The sequence below is a fragment of the Aspergillus lucknowensis genome (assembly GCF_044049455.1).
Source record: "Aspergillus lucknowensis strain CBS 449.75 chromosome Unknown BJX67scaffold_22, whole genome shotgun sequence".
Lineage (NCBI taxonomy): Eukaryota > Fungi > Ascomycota > Eurotiomycetes > Eurotiales > Aspergillaceae > Aspergillus > Aspergillus lucknowensis.
Window position 1 is genome coordinate 122,788 of NW_027263566.1, and position 20,783 is coordinate 143,570.

At 51.5% G+C, this 20,783-nt stretch overlaps 10 protein-coding genes across 10 annotated transcripts; 6 read left to right on the plus strand and 4 right to left on the minus strand.

Annotated features, from left to right (window-relative positions):
- The first annotated feature begins 18 nt into the window (after positions 1-18).
- On the plus strand, positions 19-2,536 carry BJX67DRAFT_117385 (uncharacterized protein). Its single transcript, XM_071024389.1, has 2 exons — positions 19-1,083; positions 1,134-2,536. The coding sequence occupies exons 1-2, from the start codon at positions 182-184 to the stop codon at positions 2,131-2,133; spliced, it is 1,902 nt and encodes a 633-aa protein (XP_070885814.1). The 5' UTR covers positions 19-181; the 3' UTR covers positions 2,134-2,536.
- BJX67DRAFT_117359 (60S ribosomal protein eL13) lies at positions 2,390-3,919 on the minus strand. The gene is made up of 5 exons (XM_071024388.1): positions 3,763-3,919; positions 3,609-3,642; positions 3,441-3,487; positions 3,147-3,305; positions 2,390-3,083 (listed from the first exon to the last, which is right to left on the minus strand). Exons 1-5 carry the CDS (start codon positions 3,763-3,765, stop codon positions 2,646-2,648), a joined length of 681 nt encoding a protein of 226 aa, XP_070885815.1. The 5' UTR covers positions 3,766-3,919; the 3' UTR covers positions 2,390-2,645.
- BJX67DRAFT_354134 (uncharacterized protein) lies at positions 3,915-6,577 on the minus strand. The gene is made up of 3 exons (XM_071029185.1): positions 6,143-6,577; positions 4,552-6,074; positions 3,915-4,392 (listed from the first exon to the last, which is right to left on the minus strand). The coding sequence occupies exon 2, from the start codon at positions 6,011-6,013 to the stop codon at positions 4,574-4,576; it is 1,440 nt and encodes a 479-aa protein (XP_070885816.1). The 5' UTR covers positions 6,014-6,074; positions 6,143-6,577; the 3' UTR covers positions 3,915-4,392; positions 4,552-4,573.
- Positions 3,921-4,295, plus strand: BJX67DRAFT_117358 (uncharacterized protein). The gene has a single exon (XM_071024387.1). It carries the CDS (start codon positions 3,979-3,981, stop codon positions 4,171-4,173), a length of 195 nt encoding a protein of 64 aa, XP_070885817.1. The 5' UTR covers positions 3,921-3,978; the 3' UTR covers positions 4,174-4,295.
- A 611-nt stretch (positions 6,578-7,188) lies between the features above and the next one.
- On the plus strand, positions 7,189-10,473 carry BJX67DRAFT_117458 (uncharacterized protein). Its single transcript, XM_071024391.1, has one exon. It carries the CDS (start codon positions 7,409-7,411, stop codon positions 10,379-10,381), a length of 2,973 nt encoding a protein of 990 aa, XP_070885818.1. The 5' UTR covers positions 7,189-7,408; the 3' UTR covers positions 10,382-10,473.
- Positions 10,474-11,751, minus strand: BJX67DRAFT_117452 (uncharacterized protein). The gene has a single exon (XM_071024390.1). It carries the CDS (start codon positions 11,687-11,689, stop codon positions 10,565-10,567), a length of 1,125 nt encoding a protein of 374 aa, XP_070885819.1. The 5' UTR covers positions 11,690-11,751; the 3' UTR covers positions 10,474-10,564.
- Positions 11,752-12,212: 461 nt separating this feature from the next.
- Positions 12,213-14,152, plus strand: arp6 (actin family protein). Its single transcript, XM_071024393.1, has 4 exons — positions 12,213-12,840; positions 12,908-13,616; positions 13,663-13,725; positions 13,782-14,152. The coding sequence occupies exons 1-4, from the start codon at positions 12,342-12,344 to the stop codon at positions 13,918-13,920; spliced, it is 1,410 nt and encodes a 469-aa protein (XP_070885820.1). The 5' UTR covers positions 12,213-12,341; the 3' UTR covers positions 13,921-14,152.
- Positions 14,153-15,447, plus strand: BJX67DRAFT_117528 (Rcat domain-containing protein). Its single transcript, XM_071024394.1, has 3 exons — positions 14,153-14,481; positions 14,558-15,112; positions 15,181-15,447. The coding sequence occupies exons 1-3, from the start codon at positions 14,384-14,386 to the stop codon at positions 15,290-15,292; spliced, it is 765 nt and encodes a 254-aa protein (XP_070885821.1). The 5' UTR covers positions 14,153-14,383; the 3' UTR covers positions 15,293-15,447.
- On the minus strand, positions 15,370-16,627 carry BJX67DRAFT_117477 (3-hydroxyacyl-CoA dehydrogenase family protein). Its single transcript, XM_071024392.1, has 3 exons — positions 16,424-16,627; positions 16,277-16,376; positions 15,370-16,215 (listed from the first exon to the last, which is right to left on the minus strand). The coding sequence occupies exons 1-3, from the start codon at positions 16,550-16,552 to the stop codon at positions 15,485-15,487; spliced, it is 960 nt and encodes a 319-aa protein (XP_070885822.1). The 5' UTR covers positions 16,553-16,627; the 3' UTR covers positions 15,370-15,484.
- A 152-nt stretch (positions 16,628-16,779) lies between these two features.
- On the plus strand, positions 16,780-20,783 carry tof1 (putative DNA repair protein (Tof1)). The gene is made up of 4 exons (XM_071024397.1): positions 16,780-16,949; positions 17,003-17,240; positions 17,300-19,420; positions 19,471-20,783. The coding sequence occupies exons 1-4, from the start codon at positions 16,866-16,868 to the stop codon at positions 20,538-20,540; spliced, it is 3,513 nt and encodes a 1,170-aa protein (XP_070885823.1). The 5' UTR covers positions 16,780-16,865; the 3' UTR covers positions 20,541-20,783.

Sequence of the window (20,783 nt, forward strand, 5' to 3'; positions counted from 1 at the left end):
ATGCGACAACCAATTCAAAAAGAACTCATCTACCACTGCTAATTATAATATTATGCGCAGAATATCCTATCCCTAAACCTCTACATACTCCCTATTTGGCACAGAATATCGCAGTGGTCGCTTGACGTAATGCGCGAACAGTCTCGTCAACAGCACAACAACCGCTGTCGACGCGTCGCAAATGGAGCCTCCTCCTCGAAATGCATCTCAACGTCGGTCCCCCTCTAGACCTTCATTCCTAGCGCCTACAAAAGCAAGCTTAGCGAGATCACACCCCGACGTCTTGGAACGCGCATTGAGTCGGTCACCCACGCGGAAATCCGCGCGCCGTAGTAGCCAGAATGACCACCAGAATGAGGCCGAAACGAGGGGTTTTGGGCTACGCGACAGAAAAGCCCTCAGACCCTCGCTTACTCTAACCGCAAGCCCGTCAGACCCCCTCAAACGGGCCCAGAAATCGCCCCTTTCCTTCCCCAGCCGACGATCAAGCGGACTCGGTGCATTTGCCGCACCCCCGAGGCGTGTGTCGAAAAGAATCAGCGCCTCAGACCTGCTATTTCAATCCCCAACAGCCTCGCAAACAAGGAGAGTGGAAGCAAGCGTGATAAACACCCCCGAGGACCAGTTGGCGTCCGAGTTGGGGAGCGCAACAGGAGCTACAGACATACCTGAGGAGCTTGAAGGGCCTTCCTTGCATGACGGTTTCGAGGAGCCCGACCTCCCCCCGACACCGACTCAATTAGGCCTGGAGCGTCCTCCTGGGCGACCAAGGGGGCTATTGAGCAGCAGCCCCAGTATGCAGCACGGGAAGTGGGGGAAGCGGCGAGCCACAGGAGATGTGGAGCAGAGTCCGTCCAAACTCAGGAGCGTTGATAACGGTGCTGAACCTGAGGACTTGACTGAACATGTCACAATGACAAAAGATACTCTGTTCCCCGAATCCGTCGTTAAGAAAAGAAAGCTCAAACGGGAGCTCTCCAACAACCTAGAGTCTCTCAAGCGGGACATTGCGAAACTGGAAGGTTTGTGCGAGAAGCTCGACCAGCATGGAGAGGACATAGAGCCTTACCTGAGTGATCTAGGGTGAGTTGCCGCATACCCATTGTCGTGTTTGAAAACTGCTGACTTGAAAGTTCCGTATTAATCTCGGCGGATCCCTCTCGCACCGACTCAACGAATACCCTTCCAAACACTCATCCAATGTCGTCCCTGATATCTACATTACTGCCCTTTTCTACTAAACGCCCACCGAAATCACGCCGACTCTCCCCTGACCTGAATCCGTTCACTCTTGATCAGAAGGCACAGACAGAATCGTACCTCTCTGCACTCGCACCCCTTAAACTCACCGCATCATCGAACATCCTCCCTTCTTCAAATTCAGACCCGTTCTTAGAAAGACACCAGCTCGTGCTGTCTGCACCACCGCCTTTCCCAGATTCACGGTACAGAATCACTATTTCCTATGAAACGAACCCAGAGACGCAGTCCTTAGTCTCCCTATCAGCGGGTATCGATGGAAGTGCTCCGGAATACTTGCGACAGTGGACAAATACTCGACTAGCGAACCCGCTTCTGAAGTTGGATGTATCCGGACTCTGCTGGGGCATCAATCGATACTGGGAGGCCTCACTATCGCGTGCCCGGATCTGGTCCCAAATAGAAGAGAGTCACTCGGACCTAATCCCTGGTCGCAGTAGACTGAGTGGCTCCGAAAAATCCAAAAGGCCTGCTAGCTCTGGCCCCAACCATGACGGTACGGAAAGCTTCACCGTATCTGACCTGCGACGGATCCTACCACACATCGAGCGTACGTCTATGCTCTTTGAATCAAAGGGATCATCACTGGGTGTAATCCTCTCCTGTGAACTCACCATCGATGAGTGGACGGGCGAGCCGGAACTGGCACCCAGCATCTGTATCTCAGCAAAGGGACTCGACAGCGGTCCGAATGACAAGGTAGCGCAGGATTCGAAGAAGCTCTTCCAGGCGATCTTGAGTGAGAATGCCGAAAACCAGTCAGGGACCGCGGGCGGCTCTGATGCTCAAGCCATTATCAAGGCTACAGATTGTGTACTAAGTGTTTTGTTTGGGGCGAATGGTTTACGGCATGGACCTGGCGGCGACGTTTAGATCTCCAGCCATAGGCACGTGCTTCTATTTTACTGTCGAAATTGAAGGACTTGGTCGAGGTACAGATGAGATTATGTGGTTTATGATTTGTCTTAGTTCTGTGTCAACTCACCTCTCTGCGACCTACAAGCGATAGAGCAGCTGTCTTAGTAATTTTTGGTATCCTAGGGTTTCTTTGAAGAATGTTGGAGGTCGGGAGATACTACGCATGCATTGCAAGGGCAAGTCAAGGAGTCCGAGATGTGATATGAGATTCGGATATTCGCGTTCATTTCAGGGTAGTTAAGAGGCACCTTTTTGTATCTGCTTATGGACAAACGTGAGAGATGAAAGTTGAGGAGAAAAGACGAAGTAGGTAGAGGAAAATCTGGACGCCAGCCAATCCCAAGCCATGCCACAGTACATTTAGGAGGGAGAAGAGGAGGCGTGATGCTCCCCAAAATGAAAACCAACGACCGGATTCATCACTAGCTGAAGGTTTTTGTGCGAAGAAGCGGTTAGGTACACGGCATTTATTTCTTAGCGGCAGCATCCTCCTCAGCCTTGGCCTTGGCGCGCTTCTCCCGGGCACCCTTGTAGCGGGCCTCGCTGCGGGCTTCCCGCAGCCGGCGGTATGCAGCCTCCTCACCCTTGGGGAGGTCGTCGCGCTTGATCTCGGTGACGGCCTCCTCGGCAGAGGTGTTCTTGATGGGCAGGATTGCGCCGACGTTAGTGGCGTATCCCTGGGTCTGGCCCTCGGCGGCGAAGGCAGCCTTGGCGGCGTTGACCTCGTCAGCAGAGGAGTCAAGCTTCTTGAACTGACCGCTCTTGCGGGGGAAAATGATCAGGCGGGCCTTGTAGTCCTTGAGACGGGCAACATTGGCGACGAGCGACTCCTTGGAGTAGTTGATGCGGCGGTGGTCGACGGCGATACCAATGGTCGGGGCGAGCTTCTTGGGGATACCGGCTTCCTGTAATTCGCGCGAGATGAGCTTCCGATTGCAAACCCAAAGTCTACTTCAGGTGTTTTTTACCTTCAGCTCGGCAAGGGTGAAACCACGACCGGCACGGACACGACGGTTGTACTTGATGGTGGGGCACCGCACGACAGGGCGCAGCTTATCAACCGGACGAGGAGCGACGGCAGCAGCCTTTGCGAGACGGGCCTCACGACGGCTGTGCTTACGACCGGCCTATTATTCCAGAGAACCATGTCAGTCCATCGAACCCTTAAAATCGGCCGAAACGTCTCCTTGAAAAAGACCCCATCATCCAGATATGTTTATACGCAAAAATACCGCCGAGGTAAAGAACGCGAAAAATCGTACCTGCTCGAAGTGCACGCGAACACGACGCTGCCAGTCCTTGTGGAAGTCTGCAACAAAATCCCATCAGCAAACCCAGTCCAAAAACCATTCCATCGCCAATCGCATTTCCGATCGTATTATTTCGAGCAAAAGCGTATTTCCGAATCTCGATCGATGGGTGTCACTCACGGTGCTTCTGAATCTGGTTGTTGTGCTTGATCGCCTATATCACAAAGAGATCACATTAGCAAACGTCCTATCTCGTCAATAGCAACACCGAAAGTCCTGTCTCTCGAAACAAGTCGAGAGGTTCTTTTCGGCATAGGAGACTCCGAATACACACCATTGTGACGGATGGTGATCAGAACCGGGGCTTGTCGTGGTCGTCGTGGGTGGTTGGTGGTCGTATCTCAAAACTCCGGCTCAATATCAGTGGAACTTTTTCGGCGTTGTGGCCAACCGCGCGGGAGTCGCTCACCGCCTCGCTTAGCGAGCCCTACCCTTCTTGCCGAATCCGGACGTTTCTCTCATACCTACCAAAGCGGGTGGTCGATTGTATATGAGGAGTGATGCGTTTCCAAGCAGAGTCGAGTCTTTGACCTTCAATTTGGGTGCTCTGAGATCTACTATGGCTTTCGGATCCCTTTACTCCTTTTTCTCCCTCTATATTATCTCCTCCCCTCCTTGGCCTTCGTATCACATGACCGACTTATCACTTGGTCACCCGCGAAGGATGGGAGCACGCTGTCCATAATCAGGAAGATTATTACATTGCAGGTGGCTCTGTACTCTCTCGACCTTTAGGGTCCGGTCCAATTGAATGGATTGTCCTGATGCCTTCCATATCTGTATCAATATAATCTAATGCAACACCAAATTTCCAGGCCAAGCGGATGAGTTCCTGAGCACAACCATCTTCGCAACAACACCAATTCACCCATGCACTGTACATGTCGTCATTTCATCATAAATACTTGCTATGAGGGTTAGCTTGGAAGGAGGAATAGAAAGCAACTTGACGTATTGTGTTCCAATCAACCGAACCCCCCAAGATAACAGGGGAAGAAAATGAGGCTCTCAAAGACAGCCTCGGTACACAGGGCCGCAAACATAGAAATAAGTCCTTACTCACATTATTGCATGCTAAGCATGAGTTAATGAATCCCGAGACCCACCTGGTCTTCCGCCTTTGCTTTCTTCGAACTCGCACTATCAAAACTTGCCTTGCGTTTGAGGTTGCCTGGGGGCCGTTCAATACCAGCTTTCCTTACTTGCCCAAACAACTTTGTCTGAAGTAGGGTGCTGGATTTTGGCGCTGTACTGGTTGTATTTCGCTCATCCCGCTGGATACCGGTGGGGTTTCGACGGAGCATGGTGGCTGCAAGCGTTCCAGCCTGAGAGGCAGGAATATCTTCTTCCGTTTCGGCTTCTTCAATGTCAGACGCTGAAATCGTGCTGTCCCTATCGCGAATCTCATCGTTGGATTCTCTTCCAGGAGTTACATATTGGCTTTCCTGGGAAAACTTCCGCGACTGAGACGGTGTCATGGGAAGTGACGACAATGAATGGCTACCTCGCACATGTCCATTTGGATGTTGCCTATGGACACGATGTCGGTTTGGCGTCGACGTTACGGCCGATGATTCCCTGTTGAGAACGCGATCCGCCGCAAGAAGGGCAGCAAATGGATTATTGCTATCAGTTCCCCGCAGATGATGATCATCATTATCCGCAAACTGCGGCAGGGGCTTTCGGTGAGGAGTCTGCGTGCCGGCTCGGGGACTAGGAGACATTGGGCCGTGTTCGATCATCCGAGAGAAATGTTCCCGATTTTCTCTAATGCGCGTCTTCAGCAACTTATTTTCTTCCGTCAAGAGGTCTGACTTGTCCTTTTCCTGTTCGATGAGCCTTTTCGCTCGGCGAAGTCTTCTGTCAAGCGTAGCATTGGCCTTCTCGAGTTCTTGATTACGCTTGGCGGCAAGCTCTAGCTCGACATTGTGGACCGGCGGCACTGGTTCTGTTTCAGACGGGCCATGGCGATTGCGGTATTCAGTACTTTGAAGGATTTCAGCCTCTCTCCTAGCAAGCTTATGCTCGACCTCAGCGCGTTTTATAGCCACATTACTCCTAAATTCCAAGAGACCATATTGTAACTTGAAGTGGAGGGCAGACACGCGAGCTTCTCGAGCCACCCCAAGCAGCTCCTTGGCAATAGCGCGGAGTTTGGCCTCGCTAGCACCCTCGATATCGTCGGTAGTGGGGAGATTCTCAGAAGCCCCATAGGCCGCACAAAGAGTTTCTTCAATATCCGGCGAAGGTGCTAGGTAAGAGCTCGAACGAGACCTCGATCTTGACCTTCGGAGCGGAGCTCCAGGAATCTGGGTCGACGGTGGAGGAGTCATATCTGACGAGGGTAATGACGGAGGAGATATGAACTTATTGTTGTCGGAATGTGGAGAACGACTTCTAATGCCGACACCCAAATCAGGCGAAGCAGAGAGAGTTGTGCGTTGCACCGGCGTCACCGGGCGAAAGATTTCCGCTGGGGGCGCAAGGGAGCCTTGCGATAACTGAGGCTCGGTATCCTGTGACATCTCCGCTACCTAGGAATGGCGCACGAGAATGGTGAGTTGTACGACTGGGGACAAGATAGCACTGGCGGGAACGATGGTCAGTCTTCAATCCGTTAATCAGAGAGTTGTCATAAGGCGGTCAGGGCATACCACGCCGGAACCAGCGACGGAGAGGGCTGCGGGCGAGAGGGTTTGAAGGGCTGGCTGCGCAGCTATTAATAATTATATTCGGTCACGGGCACTGAGATCGAGAGACGTAAACGGTCTCTATGTTGTCCGGGAGCCCGTACAATGGAGTAAAAGGCGAATGGTCAATGGCGACTGCCCACTCGACCTTATCGATTAAGCAGGGCGGTACCGACACCCCAAAGCCGAGAGACGGGCGGGTGGCAGCTGAAGCTTCTGATGGGAGAGGCGCTCTGAGTGGGAATGATCGCGGGGTAATAATGAGAATTCCCAGAGATAATGAGAGCAAGGGAAACAGAGAATGAGAGTCAAGGGAAAGAGATGGAATGATGTGAGAAGCAAGGAGTCGAGGGACAGAGGGGAGGTCGTTTGATGCCTTAAGGATGGAGAAGCGGCAGGAGTTTCGCAGCTGGCGGGGGGCTGGGGGAACGGGCCAATCGTATCTGCCTTTGAGCCCAGCCGCGCGCCAAAATGGGACTAGGCCGGATGCGGAGATCACGGGCCATCCAGGGCAGGTAAACAGAGCTCCAGCTGCCATGTAACTCAGGCAACGAACCGGGATCAGCTCCAAGAAAGAAATGGACGTGCGGATGGATCAAGCGCATGGTCCTCCAAGTGAATAATCGTCCGAACAGCCAGCCCTGAACTCTCAGAGAGAGCTTCAAGAACACCCCATTATTTGGTTGACTCCATGCATCTCTACCCTCATCGGACCTGGCCATCCTCATCCGCATTTATATTTACATATACAAACCAGTTGAGTTCCCTCTCAACGAATGGATCTCAACTACTACGCCACCCTGAACAAGTCTAACTAAATTACCAACCCTTATACGGAGTAGACAACAGCTTTTCAAGCAATCCTTTCGACGAGAATGAAAACCAACAGCCCCACGATTCCTCGCAACAATCTGGTGGGGGACGTGGGACGACGCGGTTAGTCAGCCGCAGTAAACACTGAAGCAAGAGCTGTCACTCACAATCATACTAGCCTTCTTTGGCTGGGGATCCTTTGAAATGTGCCCCCTGGAAATTCACAGCTTCCTCCTCAATTTCTGTCCTATCTTGCGCCGTTGCATAATTGCATTTCCAGAAATTTTCTGTTAACCTGCCATCCTCTTAAAGCGCCATGGGACTCTGTTAGAACCTCTCCACTTCCAGTCGTCGTTTAGAACAGAGTTGCACCCCTGATAATAGGTGCACGAGGAGGACCTTTGGAATTCGACAACCATGGATCAGCAACCTAAGACACCGTCTCGTCCCAGCGGCATTCCACGCTTAGTTTCTCGAATCCCCCTGCCGACATCAGCAAACTCACCTTCCCTCAGGCCTTCCCCGTCCCGCGAGAAATTGCGCACCGATCCGGGCCTGAGGGCCGCGAGGCTTCGACGACCTTCTGAAGAACCAGAGTTCAAGAAACCTCTCCCAAAGACGTCACCTCCGAAAAAGATTCAAGATGGCCAGCAGCAAAAGCGGATTGTTTCCGTCGCCGGAACGATTGACGGGGGCGGATCGGAGAACGAAAAGATTCTAGAAGTTGAAGCAGATACATTTCCTCAGGATGCGGACCATGCGGATTTTCGGGGTCGCACGCGGCCATCTCTGTCTGAAAGGACGATCGAAACTCTTGCTCAAATACCGCCATCACCTGCTTCATCGAGGAGGCCCTCAAGCTTCTTCAATGCAACCAGTCCCATGCGGTCCCCTTCTCGCCCACCGTCGTCTGTGACAAGCTATTCAAGGTCACCTTCTAGATCCTCCTCAACCCGTCAAATAAGTGGGAGCGACTTCCTCGCTGGCCCACAGACTGCTATACGGCTCCCGTCAAGATCTCGGCCGTCGGTGTCCATGAACGGATCCACCGGCGAACATAGCTCTGTATCCACCTCTGACAGTCCCCCGAAGCCGAAGAGGCCCCTGCAACGGGGAAGCATATTTGGAGGCATCGGCCCAACTCCCGAGGCATCAGACTCTCGCGCAGCGCTGAGTCGGACCCCGATAAAACCCAGTGAGCCAGAGCCCGAAAACCCGCAATCACCTCTTCATGTGAGAAAGACGCGAAAAGTACAGCCTAAGTTATCCAGTTCAAAGCTCTCATCGTCTACGTCGAGGTCGCCTGCGGTGAAGTCGCCGTCAACCCCTGCACCCTTAGATTCTCACTTGGACCCAGAAGTGAAAAGAGCCTCGAAATCGTCTAGTGCTTTGAGAGAGAGTATTGCGAAAGCCAAAGCTGCACGAAAAGCTGCAGCCCAGAAGGCACCCCAGGTGTCACCTCTAGACGCATGGACAGAACCTGATATTCAGGACCCGTTTAACCAGCGACCCAAGGATCAAAATCATGGCTTACTTCGGAAGAAACTGGATGCAGGCCGAACATCCGGTCACCTAAACATCGCCGCTATGTCATTGGCAACATTTCCGGAAGAAATCCTTACCATGTACGATTTCGACCCCAACGCGACCACCGATTGGTATGAAAGCGTGGATTTAGTCAAGTTCATTGCTGCCGATAATGATTTCACTGAACTCCCAGATGCTGCATTTCCAGACATTGATCCAGATCAGATGGACTTTGATACAGAGGAAAGAGGAAGCCAGTTTGGAGGTTTAGAGCTTCTAGATCTCCACGGGAACCTCCTTCAGTCTCTCCCAGTAGGCTTCAGAAGGCTACAACGGCTTCACACGCTGAATCTCTCGAATAACAAGTTAAGCATGAATGACGTGCAAGTGGTTATGGAGATGACCTCCCTCCGTGACCTAAGACTTGCAAAGAACCAACTGGAGGGGCCTCTCCTTCATGACATTAGTCGCCTTAAAGATCTTGAGCTCCTTGATCTCCATGAAAATTCTCTCACCGGCCTTCCTGAGACACTCGCCGAGGTGGCTTCCCTTCGAGTCCTAAATGTTGGCTATAACCAACTCACATCCCTGCCCTTCGAATCTTTGCAAGAACTCCCCTTAAAGGAAATTATTGCCCCTAAGAACAAGCTGGAAGGGGCGTTAATTCCCGCTTCTGTAAAGAAGCTCAATGCTCTGCAGAATCTGGACGTTGTTGGCAATGTACTTCTGAAGCTTTCCGAGAATGAAAACGTGCAGTTACCTGGTTTACAGACTCTGGCGATCAGCATGAATCGAATACAGAGTCTGCCTGATGTCTCTTCCTGGCAGGCCCTCCTCACTCTTTCGGCGGAGGATAACAGCATATCGGAACTGCCGCCGGGCTTCACAGACCTGAAAAGCCTTCGAAATGTTGACTTGACTGGAAATGATATTCCCAAGCTCGACGAAAGGATTGGTCTTATGGACAACCTCGTTACCTTCCGGGTAGCCAATAATCCTCTTCGCGAACGCAAGTTCCTTAACATGGCTGTGGAGGATATGAAGCGCGACTTGAGGAGTCGATGTGAACCCGAGCCGCAGGAGACAGATGACGAAGAAGGCTCGGTCGCGACCCAGTTCACACTTGCTCCAGAGACACCTGCTCATTCGTCTGGATGGCAGCTCAAACCCGGAGGAGTGCTCGACCGTTCGTACACCGAGATGCAAGATCTTGGGCCCGACAAGCTGGAGCACATTAATCCGAGCGATGTTAAGTACCTATACTTGCAACATAATGAATTGCGCTGTTTTCCAACCCAGGTGCTCACCATGCTTGCGGCCAATCTGACAGACCTGGATTTGTCCCACAATCCGTTGAATAGCTCAATATTATTTCCCTCCCCCGTTGAGCTCCCTAGCCTGCAGACGCTCAACCTCAGTGCTACAGGTCTCATCACTCTTGGGCAAGTCATGAAAAACCTAACAGCCCGTTCGCTGACTTTCCTCGATGTGTCATCCAACGGCCTCTCTGGATCGCTTCCCCGTATTCGACAAGAATACCCTAGGCTGGTGACATTCCTTGCTGCAGATAACCAGTTTGATAGCCTGGATTTTGAAGCTGTGCAAGGACTCCAGGTGCTCGATGTAGGCAATAACAACATTGGCTCCCTCCCACCGAAACTCGGCCTACTAAGGGGTGAAGGTAACAGTGCTAACTGGGGTGGCGGATCTGCTCTGCGAAGGTTCGAAGTTGCTGGGAATAGTTTTAGGGTTCCGCGATGGCAGATTGTCGCTAAAGGAACCGATGCTATTCTCGAATGGCTGAAGGACCGAATACCGGAGGAAGAGTTGCGTGAATGGGAAGTGAGTGACGAAGACAGCTGAACAAGCTGCATCTAACAACTTATTGTTCCTAGTGCAGCAGGCCCGCAGCTCGCGGGTGCGGCTGGTGTATATAGTCGTTCGTTTCTAGGTTTATGTTAAGCCTTTTACTCTGAGTTGGTGAAGAATACTCGGTTGTATATTCTTATACATCTGGTATTCTAATTAGATCCGATATATTGTACACTAATCTGACTTGGGCTCGTCGATTGACTTGGCGACTTCTCCCATAACCTTGGCCCACGTCTTGGACCAATTTGTAAATTTGTCTTCGATATCCCCAATACTTCCTTGACCCTCGGAAGCCTGGTTCATACCCCAGGGGAATAGGACTAGGTCAATTGCCCTAGAGGCGCAACCTTTCGTCCTTCTCAGTTGGCGGGTATAGTTGTTTCTATCTGCCTCATACAGTGCGCCAGCTACCTCATCAATGTGTTCCGGAATTTGCTGCAAATTCTTCATCAAGGCTTCCAGAGTCCTGGCATCGGGCGGTGTGAGTGGAGAGGGCGTCTTCTTCAGTCGATTCGAGATGATGGCCGGATATATTTGTGCGATTGGCTTTAGGATTCGCAACGCATCCTTTTTCTGCTCGTGGAGCGCAGCGTTGCTTTTGCCCTCCTCATCGTCGTCATCTTCACTACCCTCATCCTTCCCGATGTGCGCGATCTCCTTCCCGTCATCATCGTCCAAAAGCTCATCGAAAAACTCGTCGCCTTCTTCATCTGGATCCCAGCCCTCGATCTCCTCCACCGCATCCTTAACTAAGTCCCTATATTCTTCTGCTCGCCTCACCACAAACCCTACAACACCCTTTGCCGCAACCTCAATCAACACATCGCAAGCTTCCCAAACACGCCCGGCCGCAAGCGTAACTGCATCCTTCTCTGACTGTTCCAAGCTCTTCTTTTCGGCTTTATCTTCCGCTACAGTCTGAACCTCCTTCACTAACATGAATAACTCCTTCAACCCCGTGCAAGTCAGGATGCGGATTTCATTCTGAAACGCTGCCGTGTGAGACTCGGGGGTGACAAGGAGCGCTGCGGTAACAAGTGATGGAAGCACAGATTCGTTCAGGGTTGAGACCGTGGTCGCGACCGCGGACGGTGTGAAGGGTGAGGTTATTGTAAGGAGCGACAGTTTCGTAACGTGAGATTTCAGCGCCGTTGCTGCTGCTGAAAGGAGAGGAAGGGCATCCAAACCCTTGCGTTGCTCGGGGGTGGTGGAGGTGTTCTGGGGAGAGGAAAGCGTGGATTGGAATTGCTCCACGAGGGTGAAAGTTGTTGTAAGGATGATCTTGAGCTTTCCCGACATCTTGAATAGCGGGCTTGCTTCCTTGTGCTTGAGGAGGAAGCGTGCTGACTTGGTGCTTGAGGAGGAGGAAATTTAAGGTCGAGAGCCTGAACTGCGGGGCGCTGATTAGGGCTCTGCGGGGTCACCTGTTGCCAGAGAAAGGCATCTCCTCTTTTCATGGCTCTTGACATTATGAAGACACCCGAAAATAAACGAAGGTCCCTTGAATTACAGAGACTGTGATTTCTCGGACTTGATGAATTTGTTGGAATTCGCTGCTTTCTCGACGTAGGTATAATTCTCACACTTATCAAGGAGCATGAAGCGCTGCGAACATCTATCCTCTTCATGAGCAGCTAATGCTGATGGGTACGATAGAATATACGGGCGCTGGATTGTGATATAGGCAATCTACTTTTGTGAACATGAAGCTCTTCGAGCTCTGTCATGGCTGCGCTCTAGCATCGTGCCCTACCTTTCCCGATTTGGGAGCTCTAGGCGGCTTCCAGGGTTCCATCCGACGAGATCTCCGATCTGCCATCCAGCGAAAGCTTCCCAGCTTCTCACCTTCAGCAGCAACAACCTCCCAAGGACGATCTTTCCAACAATTCTACCCATGCTCACCTGAATTTTTTCTCTTACTCAGACTCACCGTCTATTCCACCTCTCGCAAATGGGTTCCGCTAAGGCGCGCCCGTCCGGACGATATTCCGTCGCCCAGGCCCAGCCTCTCCTCCCCGACAAGACCTTTATCATCGACAATGGCGCGTATACCATGAAAGCCGGCTATGCGCCTGGCTTTCCACCTCCAGAAGACGAAGAAAATGCTCTTTCAGGTTGTACTGCGATCCCCAACGCAATTGCCAAAACCCGCGGGAATCGAATCTACGTCGGCGCGCAGATCGGCACGAACGTTACAGACTGGAATGAGATGTTGTTCAGACGTCCGGTGGAGAAGGGATACACGGTTAACTGGGAAGCGCAGAAAGAAATTTGGGAAACGTCCTTCTTCGATGGGAAAACTGTGAGGTCGAAGGATATGCACGTTGCCGACCCGGAGGATGTGACTCTTATCTTCACGGAGGCCCCCAATGCTTTACCAGCCCTGCAGAAGAATGCGGATGAAATTATTATGGAGGAATGGGGGTTTGGAGGCTACTTTCGATGCGTCGGTAAGAATTAAAGATCCATCCCTGTTCTTGGGCGGCCGTGGCTGAGCTATTTTCCGACGACCTGCAGGTCCGTCGTTGAATGCCTGGAATGAGGTTCAATTGCTATTTGGAGATTCCGCCTTACGGCAGCCTGAATCTGCTATCTCTCCGACCGAATGCCTGCTTGTGGTTGATTCTGGGTACTCTCACACGATAGTCACACCGGTCTACAAGGGGCAGCCGCTTCAACGTGGCATTCGGAGACTCGACTTAGGCGGAAAACATTTGACAAACTACCTCAAAGAATTGGTATCGATAAGGCAGTATAATATGGTGGATGAGACGTATATTATGAATGAAGTTAAGGAGTCGGTCTGTTTCGTGAGCAATGACTTCGCCAACGACTTGGAGCGGACGTGGAAAGGAAATCGCAGGCGTGGGCAGCCCGACCCTGGAGAAGGCGTTGTGGTAGATTATGTTCTGCCAGACCCAAACGGAGGAAAGAAGGGGTTCGTGAGGCCTCATGACCCTTTACTGGGTTTTAAGAAGAGGAAAGCTGTGCTCTCCGGTGCCGGTGCCGAACCGCTCTCGGAAGATGTTCTGGTTCTCGGTAACGAACGCTTTGCTGTTCCAGAGATCCTCTTCACCCCCAGCGATATAGGCATGAAGTCTGCAGGGATACCTGATTTAATCTTAGAGAGCCTTTCAGTACTCCCCCCAGCGCTACATCCGGCCTTCTTGGCCAACGTCCTGGTCGTTGGAGGCAACTCCTTGCTTCCTGGTTTTATGGAGAGACTGTGAGCAATTCCTTCACCGCGATCTGTATGTATCTGACGTCGTTAGGGACACGGATCTGCACCAGATTGCCTCAGCAGAGTATGTTGTTCGAGTCCGACGCCCTAAGGAGTACGTCTTTCATCCTTCTTTGAGCTGGTATGCGTGCTAATCGTCATCACTGATAGCCCAATTCGCTCTGCGTGGCTTGGGGCATCCCGACTTGCGACGAACAAAGAAGAGTTGAGGAAGATAGCAGTTACTCGCCAAGAGTACCAAGAACATGGGTCTGCGTGGGTGGGCCGGAAGTTCACTGCCGCTCTATGAGAAGGGTTATATTGTGGCTGATTTGCGTCATTTGTCCGGATTCCGCGCATATGGGCGTATATGCTTCGTGAGCGACACCCTTCAAAACTTTACTGGGAAAGCACCGGAAACTTTATTACGGTTGGAAGAATCAGCTCGTCAACTGTTTCTGAGCTGTCCCAATTGGAATCTGGGAGCGAGCGGGCACCAAGCAACCAATGCCCACGTCGTATACCCAATGGGAATTCCGCGGTCTTCTAATCGTGCTCTTCTTCTGGCCCGGAAGGGCTGCTTATGAAGAAGGTTGGACCGTCCGTGGTTATCGCACGTCTATTTGTCGGGGTGGCGAAGCGACGGGACTTGTTGTCCGCATGAACTTATTTTAACACCAACTTCCGCCCTCGATCTCCTCAAAACACACACATCATTCAGACTCCACTCGCGAATTCAGAAACCACTGGCGTAGCCGAACAGGCAGCTGAATATGAGTGTGCAAAGTCACACGGAACCCATGTTGGGGGAGGAAAAGGCTCAATACCTCAAGCCAAGTACCACGTATTTGGAGCAGGAGAAACAGAAGGAGTAAGTGCCCACCCGCCTGCCTCATCCAAGGCTCGCTCTACCGGTTGAAGCAGATAATAACATACTATAGAAACAGCCTGCGTATCTGCTGCCTGGTCTGCCATGAGCGAAAAGCACCGGAACAATTGGTTGAACTCCCCTGTAGACACAGACAATGTGTGGACTGCATCCTCGAAGTAGTCGATCACTATCTAAAGGGGCGACGTCTATTTTCAAACTTCTGCTGTCAAGAGGTCAAACCAGTAGAGGCAATCCTGCCTCTTATACCGGAACACCAACGATCAGCATACGCGGACAAGATCGAAGAACACAAACTCCCACATCACAAACTCTGGTACTGCCCCGACCCGTCGTGCGGAAAATGGATACGCCCGAGGAAAAAGCTCGTCGTGGGCTCGATGTTGCCTCGTTTCATTCGTCTCACGCACGCGTGCCCGTTCTGTAATATGCCCATTTGCCTTAGCTGTCGGGGCTGCGGCCACCGGGGAAGGTGCCCGCCCGACAAAAGCCGAGAGATGCTTCTTGCATTGGCCAAGAGAAGGGGTTGGAAGAGGTGCTATCGATGCGGCGCTCTTGTCGAGAAGGTAGACGGGTGTGACCATGTTACATGTCGATGTGGGGCGGAGATCTGGTATGCTAAAATCATGCCTTTCCCACGTTCTTCGTTTTGCCCACTGTGGATATCTAATATGGCTCTAGCTATACCTGTGGCGGGAAATCTCCTTGCATTTGGAACTGTTGTGACCATGGCGAAGGATCGCTGGGGGCCCTAATATTGTTTTTGGTGATGAAGATCTTTGGGATGGCCTGAAAGATTGTCGTTATCACTTCCTAGTGTTTTGAGGGCCCCAATCTTGTCATCCCAAGAATTGAGGTATTAGTTGATTATCGTTGGAATAAGACTGTGGTCACAAATGACAATTCGTTTTCTGACGGAATAAACAGAATGATCTATGTAGTCATAGGAAGAATCGTAGGTGTCATGACTTGGCACATGCCTTCCTCAGTAGTCGTAAAAACCTTTCCCAGACTTCTTACCAAGCCAACCGGCATCAACCATCCTCTTCAGCAATCCGGATGGCCGGTACTTGCTATCTCCAGTTTCTTGGTGCAAAACGTTCATGATAGCCAAACACGTGTCAAGCCCGATGAAGTCGGCTAGCGTCAACGGCCCCATAGGCACATTAGTTCCGTTCTTCATAATGCTGTCAATATCCTCGCGCCCGCCAACACCCGTCTCAAGGCAGATAATAGCCTCATTGATGTACGGCATAAGGATGCGGTTTGCGAGGAAACCAGGCGAGTCTGCGGAGACAGCTGCAATCTTACCCATGCGCTGTACAAATGCAATAGCCGTGTCGAGGGTCTCTTTTGACGTTTGCAAGCCGGCGATAATCTCCACACCCTTTTGGACGGGAACAGGATTCATGAAATGCGTCGAGACGACTCGTGACGGAGCCTGGAGATCCGTGGGATCTGTTGTCGTGGCGGCTGCGATCTTGGTGATCGAGATGGACGAAGTATTTGTCGCAAGGATCGCATGTTGAGGTGCAATCTGTGAAATTTTCGAGAAAATCGAAGTCTTCAGATCCGGAATTTCGGGAACTGCCTCGATGATGAAATCCACTGATGATAGGTCGTCGAGCTTTAGACTGGAGGTGATGCGGCCCCGTGTGGCATCCGCCGCCTCTCGGGTGATACGATCCTTCGATACGTCTTTGTCAAGCAACTTGTCTGATTGGCGAGGGAGAAAGTTAGAGAGACCCCAACTTTAGAGCAAAGCCGTCAAACATACCCGCGAACTTGAGGCCTTTATCTAGAGATGCCTGGGAGTTGTCGACCAGGGTGACCGGAACCTGAGCCTTTTGAGCAGCAACAAGAGCGATTCCAAGGCCCTAGATATCGTTAGTCAAGTAGCAATCAATTCAATCATTGAACAAACCATCTGTCCAGCCCCAATCACTCCAAGCGACTGAACCTCGGCAGCGTTCGCGATGGGAGATGTGCTAAAGGCACGAGATGCCATTGAAGGCCCTCGGCGGGAGAGAAGACGGAGTGAAGCTGCAAACATCTCTACAATTGCCACGATTCTTGAATGGAATTACCAGGGAAGGAGGACAAGTAAGATCCGAGGAAACAAAGCTTCATACATCGAAGAGCACCAGGAGCCCTCATGTGATTCCATGTCACCGGTTACCCTCGGCTGTCGGCTCTAATGTTTCTCCGCATATCCGACACTTCCGCCCGGCAAAACGCGAGACGCGTGACTGACGCGTGCTGGTTGGCTCCTCTGGGACGCGAATCCATCTGGGGTCGAATCCAAAGGTTGCGAGGGTGACGTTGAATGAGCGTTGACGGTGATGGGATAAATTTCACGGGCCGTGATGGAGGAAGCCGTGCCCTTGAACCAGACCATTGAAGTGGTGGACCCTGATGTTCGCTCTCACGTCTACAGCCTGGTCACTGCCGTGAGTCCATCCTATTTGTGCTGGATACCACACACGACTGACCATTGCTCCAGCTGGGAGGCTACAATGGCGAAGATGCAGACCGATACGTGCTCGGAGACGATGCTTTGGCTTGTCTTCGAGATATCAAGCGATGGCTCAAGCTCTACGATGAGAAGTTTAACCGCATGGACGTTGCGCGATGTCTGGGAGAAGCAAATCTGGTACATGGTGATCTGATCCAGATCCTTTCGCTTTGGTGGAATGGTGGGCAGCAGAGCAAATATATGTCGAGGATTGCCCTGGCGTGTGGTAAGTGCACTACGCCTTGGTCTGAATGGAAGTGCAATTGTGTTTCTGACGGTCTACAGTCGAGTTGTTAGTGCCTTTGACTTGGCCATTGGAGATCCATGGCGAGATGACGGTCAACCACCACCGCCATGTACCTTACCTGCGGCAATCGCAAGTCTCCTACAAACGTGGTATACTCAATACTGGTAGCTGCGGTCTTCTGAGAGCTATTATCCGGATCGGGCTTCCTAGCATGGCAACTCCGAGGTCAGAACGTACCACGAGGGACGAAGGTATACTGAAGATCATGCTATATTTCCTCAGGAATGTTGCGATAATCTCCCCGAATGCTCGTCTTGCGGCGGAAGGAGAAGAAGAGGAAACATCGAGATCGGCGACCATAAACGCTTTCCACGATCAGGATGTCTTTGCCCTACTCCTCACCTTGTGCTCTAACGTCAGTGATGACTTTAACATGCTGGATATTCCTCTCCTCGAGACGCTGTTTCATATTGTAAAAGGGGTTAACGTGGAGAAACTCTTCATGGATGATGCTCAGCGAACTGCCAAGCGCACAGAAGAATTAAACGATCTTCTTCGTCAAGAGTCGTCTTTGCGAAGGGAATACGCTAAGAATGCACCAACTCGGCACGGCAGATTCGGGACCATGATCTGGGTGAAACGTGATGATGAAAAAATGTCCACGGTCTCCGGACAGGATGTTCTCAAAGATGGTCAGACGACTCTCTACAAAATGGACCAGACCAAGAAATGGAACAGACCTCGGCGCGGCCGAAAAGCGCAAAATGCGAGGGTAAATAACGACTTCAACACGCCAGTACACCTCAACCAAAGGGCTTCGACACATTTGCGAATGTTCGTTGAAGAGTTTCTAGATTCAGGATTCAACCCCCTCTTCGTTCATGTACGAAAGGCGATTGAGAGGGAATCAGTCCGTGTCGTTGATATCAACAAGCGCCACTTCCTTTATACTGTAGCCTGGTTTCTTGAAGCGGAGCGCGCTCGCCGTGCGCGTCAACGCGAGAAGCGAGCTCAAAGCGAAAAGCCAGGCAAAGAACTCGAACCGGACAGCTTTGGGCTAGTTGCCGGTGTGTTCAATCAGGAAACATTCGTTTTTCTGAACAGGTCTATGCAGCACGGTCTTGATAATAAGGAGTGGGACGATCTTAATGCTGCGATGCGGTGCTTTACACAGGTCCTATTGACGGTGCAAGAGATGGCTCAGTCATCACTCGAGGAAGACCAGGAGATTGCCGAAAATATCCAGAATCGAATCTTCTACGAGGAAACGACCCATGACCGCATACTCGCCGTTATGCGAGGGTACACCGACCAGGGATTTAGCTACCTAGACTCGTGCACCGAGCTGTCCCATGTGTTCTTGCGGATGTTGGAACGCTATTCGAAGGAGAATGTTGATATGCATGTACGCTCGCGGCGCCGGGCTCGAAAGAAAAATCGTGATGAGCAGCCGAGCGACGAAGGCAACGATGATGAACGGGAATCGGAAGACGAGGACTTGGCGGAAGCCGAAAGAATGTCCAGGGAGCGAAAATTCGATTTTACGCGTTTTGCCGCCAGGTTTTGCAACCAAAAATGTGTTGACACTTTCGTCAGTTTCACCAAGTTTTACAGGGAGTTGAGTCCTGAACAGCTGAAACGCGCACATCGATATTTCTACCGGATAGCCTTTAAGCAAGAGATGAGCGTGTTATTACTCCGAGTTGACATTCTCAACCTCTTCTATAGGATGATCAAAGGGCCTGGGGGAATGGATTCTAGAATACCCATGTTCGGAGAGTGGGAGGAACTAGTCCGGCAAATTGTCCGCAGATTGCTAAAGAAACTTGACCAACGGCCTGCGTTGATTACGGAGCTACTCTTCAGCAAGATTAACTCAACCGCATTTTACCTTGAATACGGATACGAGAAGCAAACGATGCCTGCCAACAAAAGGGCTCCTGCCGAACTTGAAGTTGATCCAAAGGTAGCATCAACTCCGGAGGAGAAGCTGAGTATTGTGGTCGCTGCCTTGGTCAAAGATGAGCAGGCAGTCCTGGTCAGGTGGATCAGCGAAGTTTTAGGATCGGCGGCAGACGAAAGGGAAGCCTGGGAGGCGCAACAGAATGCCCAAGGTGGTGAGGTTGGGGGCCCCCAAAGTGTCCCTAACCCTATTATCGGTATGTGCTTACGGTCATGTATAGCGAGCGCCGAACTAACGGAGAAATAGTCGTCAAACCAAAGGATGAATCTGGCAGAAGAGCGATGCATATGAATGCTAAGCTCCGTCTTCTAATGACATTGCTTGAGTTCGAACGACTTGGCCAAGAGAACGTGGAAGGTGTATCATGGGTTGTCCCTTCGGCATTGGGATCTACTGAGTTACGGGAAGCAAAGTCTGTCATCGATAAGGCGCTGGTCGTCGGAGATACAGACGAGCGTGATCCCCGGGAATCGCTCCGTCGAAAGTATGGCAATGAGCGGAGAGAAGCTACTGACCAAACAACGGTCGATATTGATTTCGGATCAGACTCGGAGGGCGAAGAAAACTTTCCCGACGGGCCTCTATTCCCACCAAACCCTCGTTCTAAAACGAACGTGCTCAATGAACTCAAGAAGAAGAGAATGAAGCGGAAGGACAAGAGCGAAGCCAACCCGGTAGACGAGGAGACGTTGGAAGAACGCCGTCGTGCTCGCGATGAAAATACTAGAGCACGTTTGGCGAAGATCAAAAGCGACCTTTATGTCCATGCTAGCGATGAGGAATCTGACGAAGAGGGAGACGAAGAGTTCTTCCGCCTCGAGGAGAAGAGACGCAAAGAGCAGTCAGAGCGAATTAAGCATGCCCTACTCCTTGGAGGAGCTGAGGAGGCGGTTTATCCTTCGAATAAGAAGCGAGGAAAGCGGTCAAACGAGTCAAACGCTGCTGGAGAAGACGAAGCCCGCGAGAAACGACGACGACGCAGCGTCACCGAGCTGGAAGACGATGATGTTCTTATGAGCGAGACAGGCACCTCTTCGCGCGGTTCGTCTATGGGAGACTTGTCTATTGATGCCAATGGCGCAGACAAGGGTGCATCGACCTCTCCAACGGATGACGAGCTTGAATTCAATGACGACCTAGCATTTCGCTCAGACCGAGAGAAAAGAACGGAGCTGCCTCTTTTCGATGGACGCGACGCCCCGAGCGTGAAAGCTGGGGACACGACAAACGAGGGTGACGATGGAGATGCTCCCTTAGCCGCCCCGAGTCGCAGACGCATGCGAGCTGGATTTATCATAGATAGTGATTCGGAATGATGGCTTACAGGGATAATGAGATATGACGAGTTTGGGCGTTCCCAACCGAGCCGGATGCATATCGACTGGTACAATCGCGCGGCGATACCGAATATATCCCGATGTGTCCAAAGTTGAATCCACTGCTTGGTTCTCTCTCGTGTTCTGCAATCTCGTGGCTTGTGCCATTGGTGAGTGATGAGTCATGAGAGGTGGAGCAGCGCCCTTCTTGGAGCATGAAGTCCTTCATGTAACGTTATAAAT

What these genes read in the sequence shown, in the direction of transcription:
- BJX67DRAFT_117528 (XM_071024394.1), top strand. Translation starts at nt 14,384, where the DNA reads ATGAGTGTGCAAAGTCACACGGAACCCATGTTGGGGGAGGAAAAGGCT. An exon ending in GAGCAGGAGAAACAGAAGGA is followed by an intron (nt 14,482 to 14,557) that starts GTAAGTGCCCAC and finishes CTATAGAAACAG; the next exon opens with CCTGCGTATCTGCTGCCTGG. An exon ending in CGATGTGGGGCGGAGATCTG is followed by an intron (nt 15,113 to 15,180) that starts GTATGCTAAAAT and finishes ATATGGCTCTAG; the next exon opens with CTATACCTGTGGCGGGAAAT.
- BJX67DRAFT_117452 (XM_071024390.1), bottom strand. Translation starts at nt 11,689, where the DNA reads ATGTCGGGAAAGCTCAAGATCATCCTTACAACAACTTTCACCCTCGTG.
- BJX67DRAFT_117385 (XM_071024389.1), top strand. Translation starts at nt 182, where the DNA reads ATGGAGCCTCCTCCTCGAAATGCATCTCAACGTCGGTCCCCCTCTAGA. An exon ending in CCTTACCTGAGTGATCTAGG is followed by an intron (nt 1,084 to 1,133) that starts GTGAGTTGCCGC and finishes CTGACTTGAAAG; the next exon opens with TTCCGTATTAATCTCGGCGG.
- BJX67DRAFT_117458 (XM_071024391.1), top strand. Translation starts at nt 7,409, where the DNA reads ATGGATCAGCAACCTAAGACACCGTCTCGTCCCAGCGGCATTCCACGC.
- BJX67DRAFT_117359 (XM_071024388.1), bottom strand. An exon ending in CAACCAGATTCAGAAGCACC is followed by an intron (nt 3,488 to 3,608) that starts GTGAGTGACACC and finishes ATTTTGTTGCAG; the next exon opens with ACTTCCACAAGGACTGGCAG. An exon ending in TTCGCGTGCACTTCGAGCAG is followed by an intron (nt 3,306 to 3,440) that starts GTACGATTTTTC and finishes CTGGAATAATAG; the next exon opens with GCCGGTCGTAAGCACAGCCG.
- BJX67DRAFT_117358 (XM_071024387.1), top strand. Translation starts at nt 3,979, where the DNA reads ATGAGGAGTGATGCGTTTCCAAGCAGAGTCGAGTCTTTGACCTTCAAT.
- arp6 (XM_071024393.1), top strand. Translation starts at nt 12,342, where the DNA reads ATGGGTTCCGCTAAGGCGCGCCCGTCCGGACGATATTCCGTCGCCCAG. An exon ending in CCTGGTTTTATGGAGAGACT is followed by an intron (nt 13,617 to 13,662) that starts GTGAGCAATTCC and finishes TGACGTCGTTAG; the next exon opens with GGACACGGATCTGCACCAGA. An exon ending in CGAGTCCGACGCCCTAAGGA is followed by an intron (nt 13,726 to 13,781) that starts GTACGTCTTTCA and finishes CATCACTGATAG; the next exon opens with CCCAATTCGCTCTGCGTGGC.
- tof1 (XM_071024397.1), top strand. Translation starts at nt 16,866, where the DNA reads ATGGAGGAAGCCGTGCCCTTGAACCAGACCATTGAAGTGGTGGACCCT. An exon ending in TCTACAGCCTGGTCACTGCC is followed by an intron (nt 16,950 to 17,002) that starts GTGAGTCCATCC and finishes CCATTGCTCCAG; the next exon opens with CTGGGAGGCTACAATGGCGA. An exon ending in GAGGATTGCCCTGGCGTGTG is followed by an intron (nt 17,241 to 17,299) that starts GTAAGTGCACTA and finishes GACGGTCTACAG; the next exon opens with TCGAGTTGTTAGTGCCTTTG.
- BJX67DRAFT_117477 (XM_071024392.1), bottom strand. Translation starts at nt 16,552, where the DNA reads ATGTTTGCAGCTTCACTCCGTCTTCTCTCCCGCCGAGGGCCTTCAATG. An exon ending in TGATTGGGGCTGGACAGATG is followed by an intron (nt 16,377 to 16,423) that starts GTTTGTTCAATG and finishes AACGATATCTAG; the next exon opens with GGCCTTGGAATCGCTCTTGT. An exon ending in TAAAGGCCTCAAGTTCGCGG is followed by an intron (nt 16,216 to 16,276) that starts GTATGTTTGACG and finishes CTCGCCAATCAG; the next exon opens with ACAAGTTGCTTGACAAAGAC.
- BJX67DRAFT_354134 (XM_071029185.1), bottom strand. Translation starts at nt 6,013, where the DNA reads ATGTCACAGGATACCGAGCCTCAGTTATCGCAAGGCTCCCTTGCGCCC.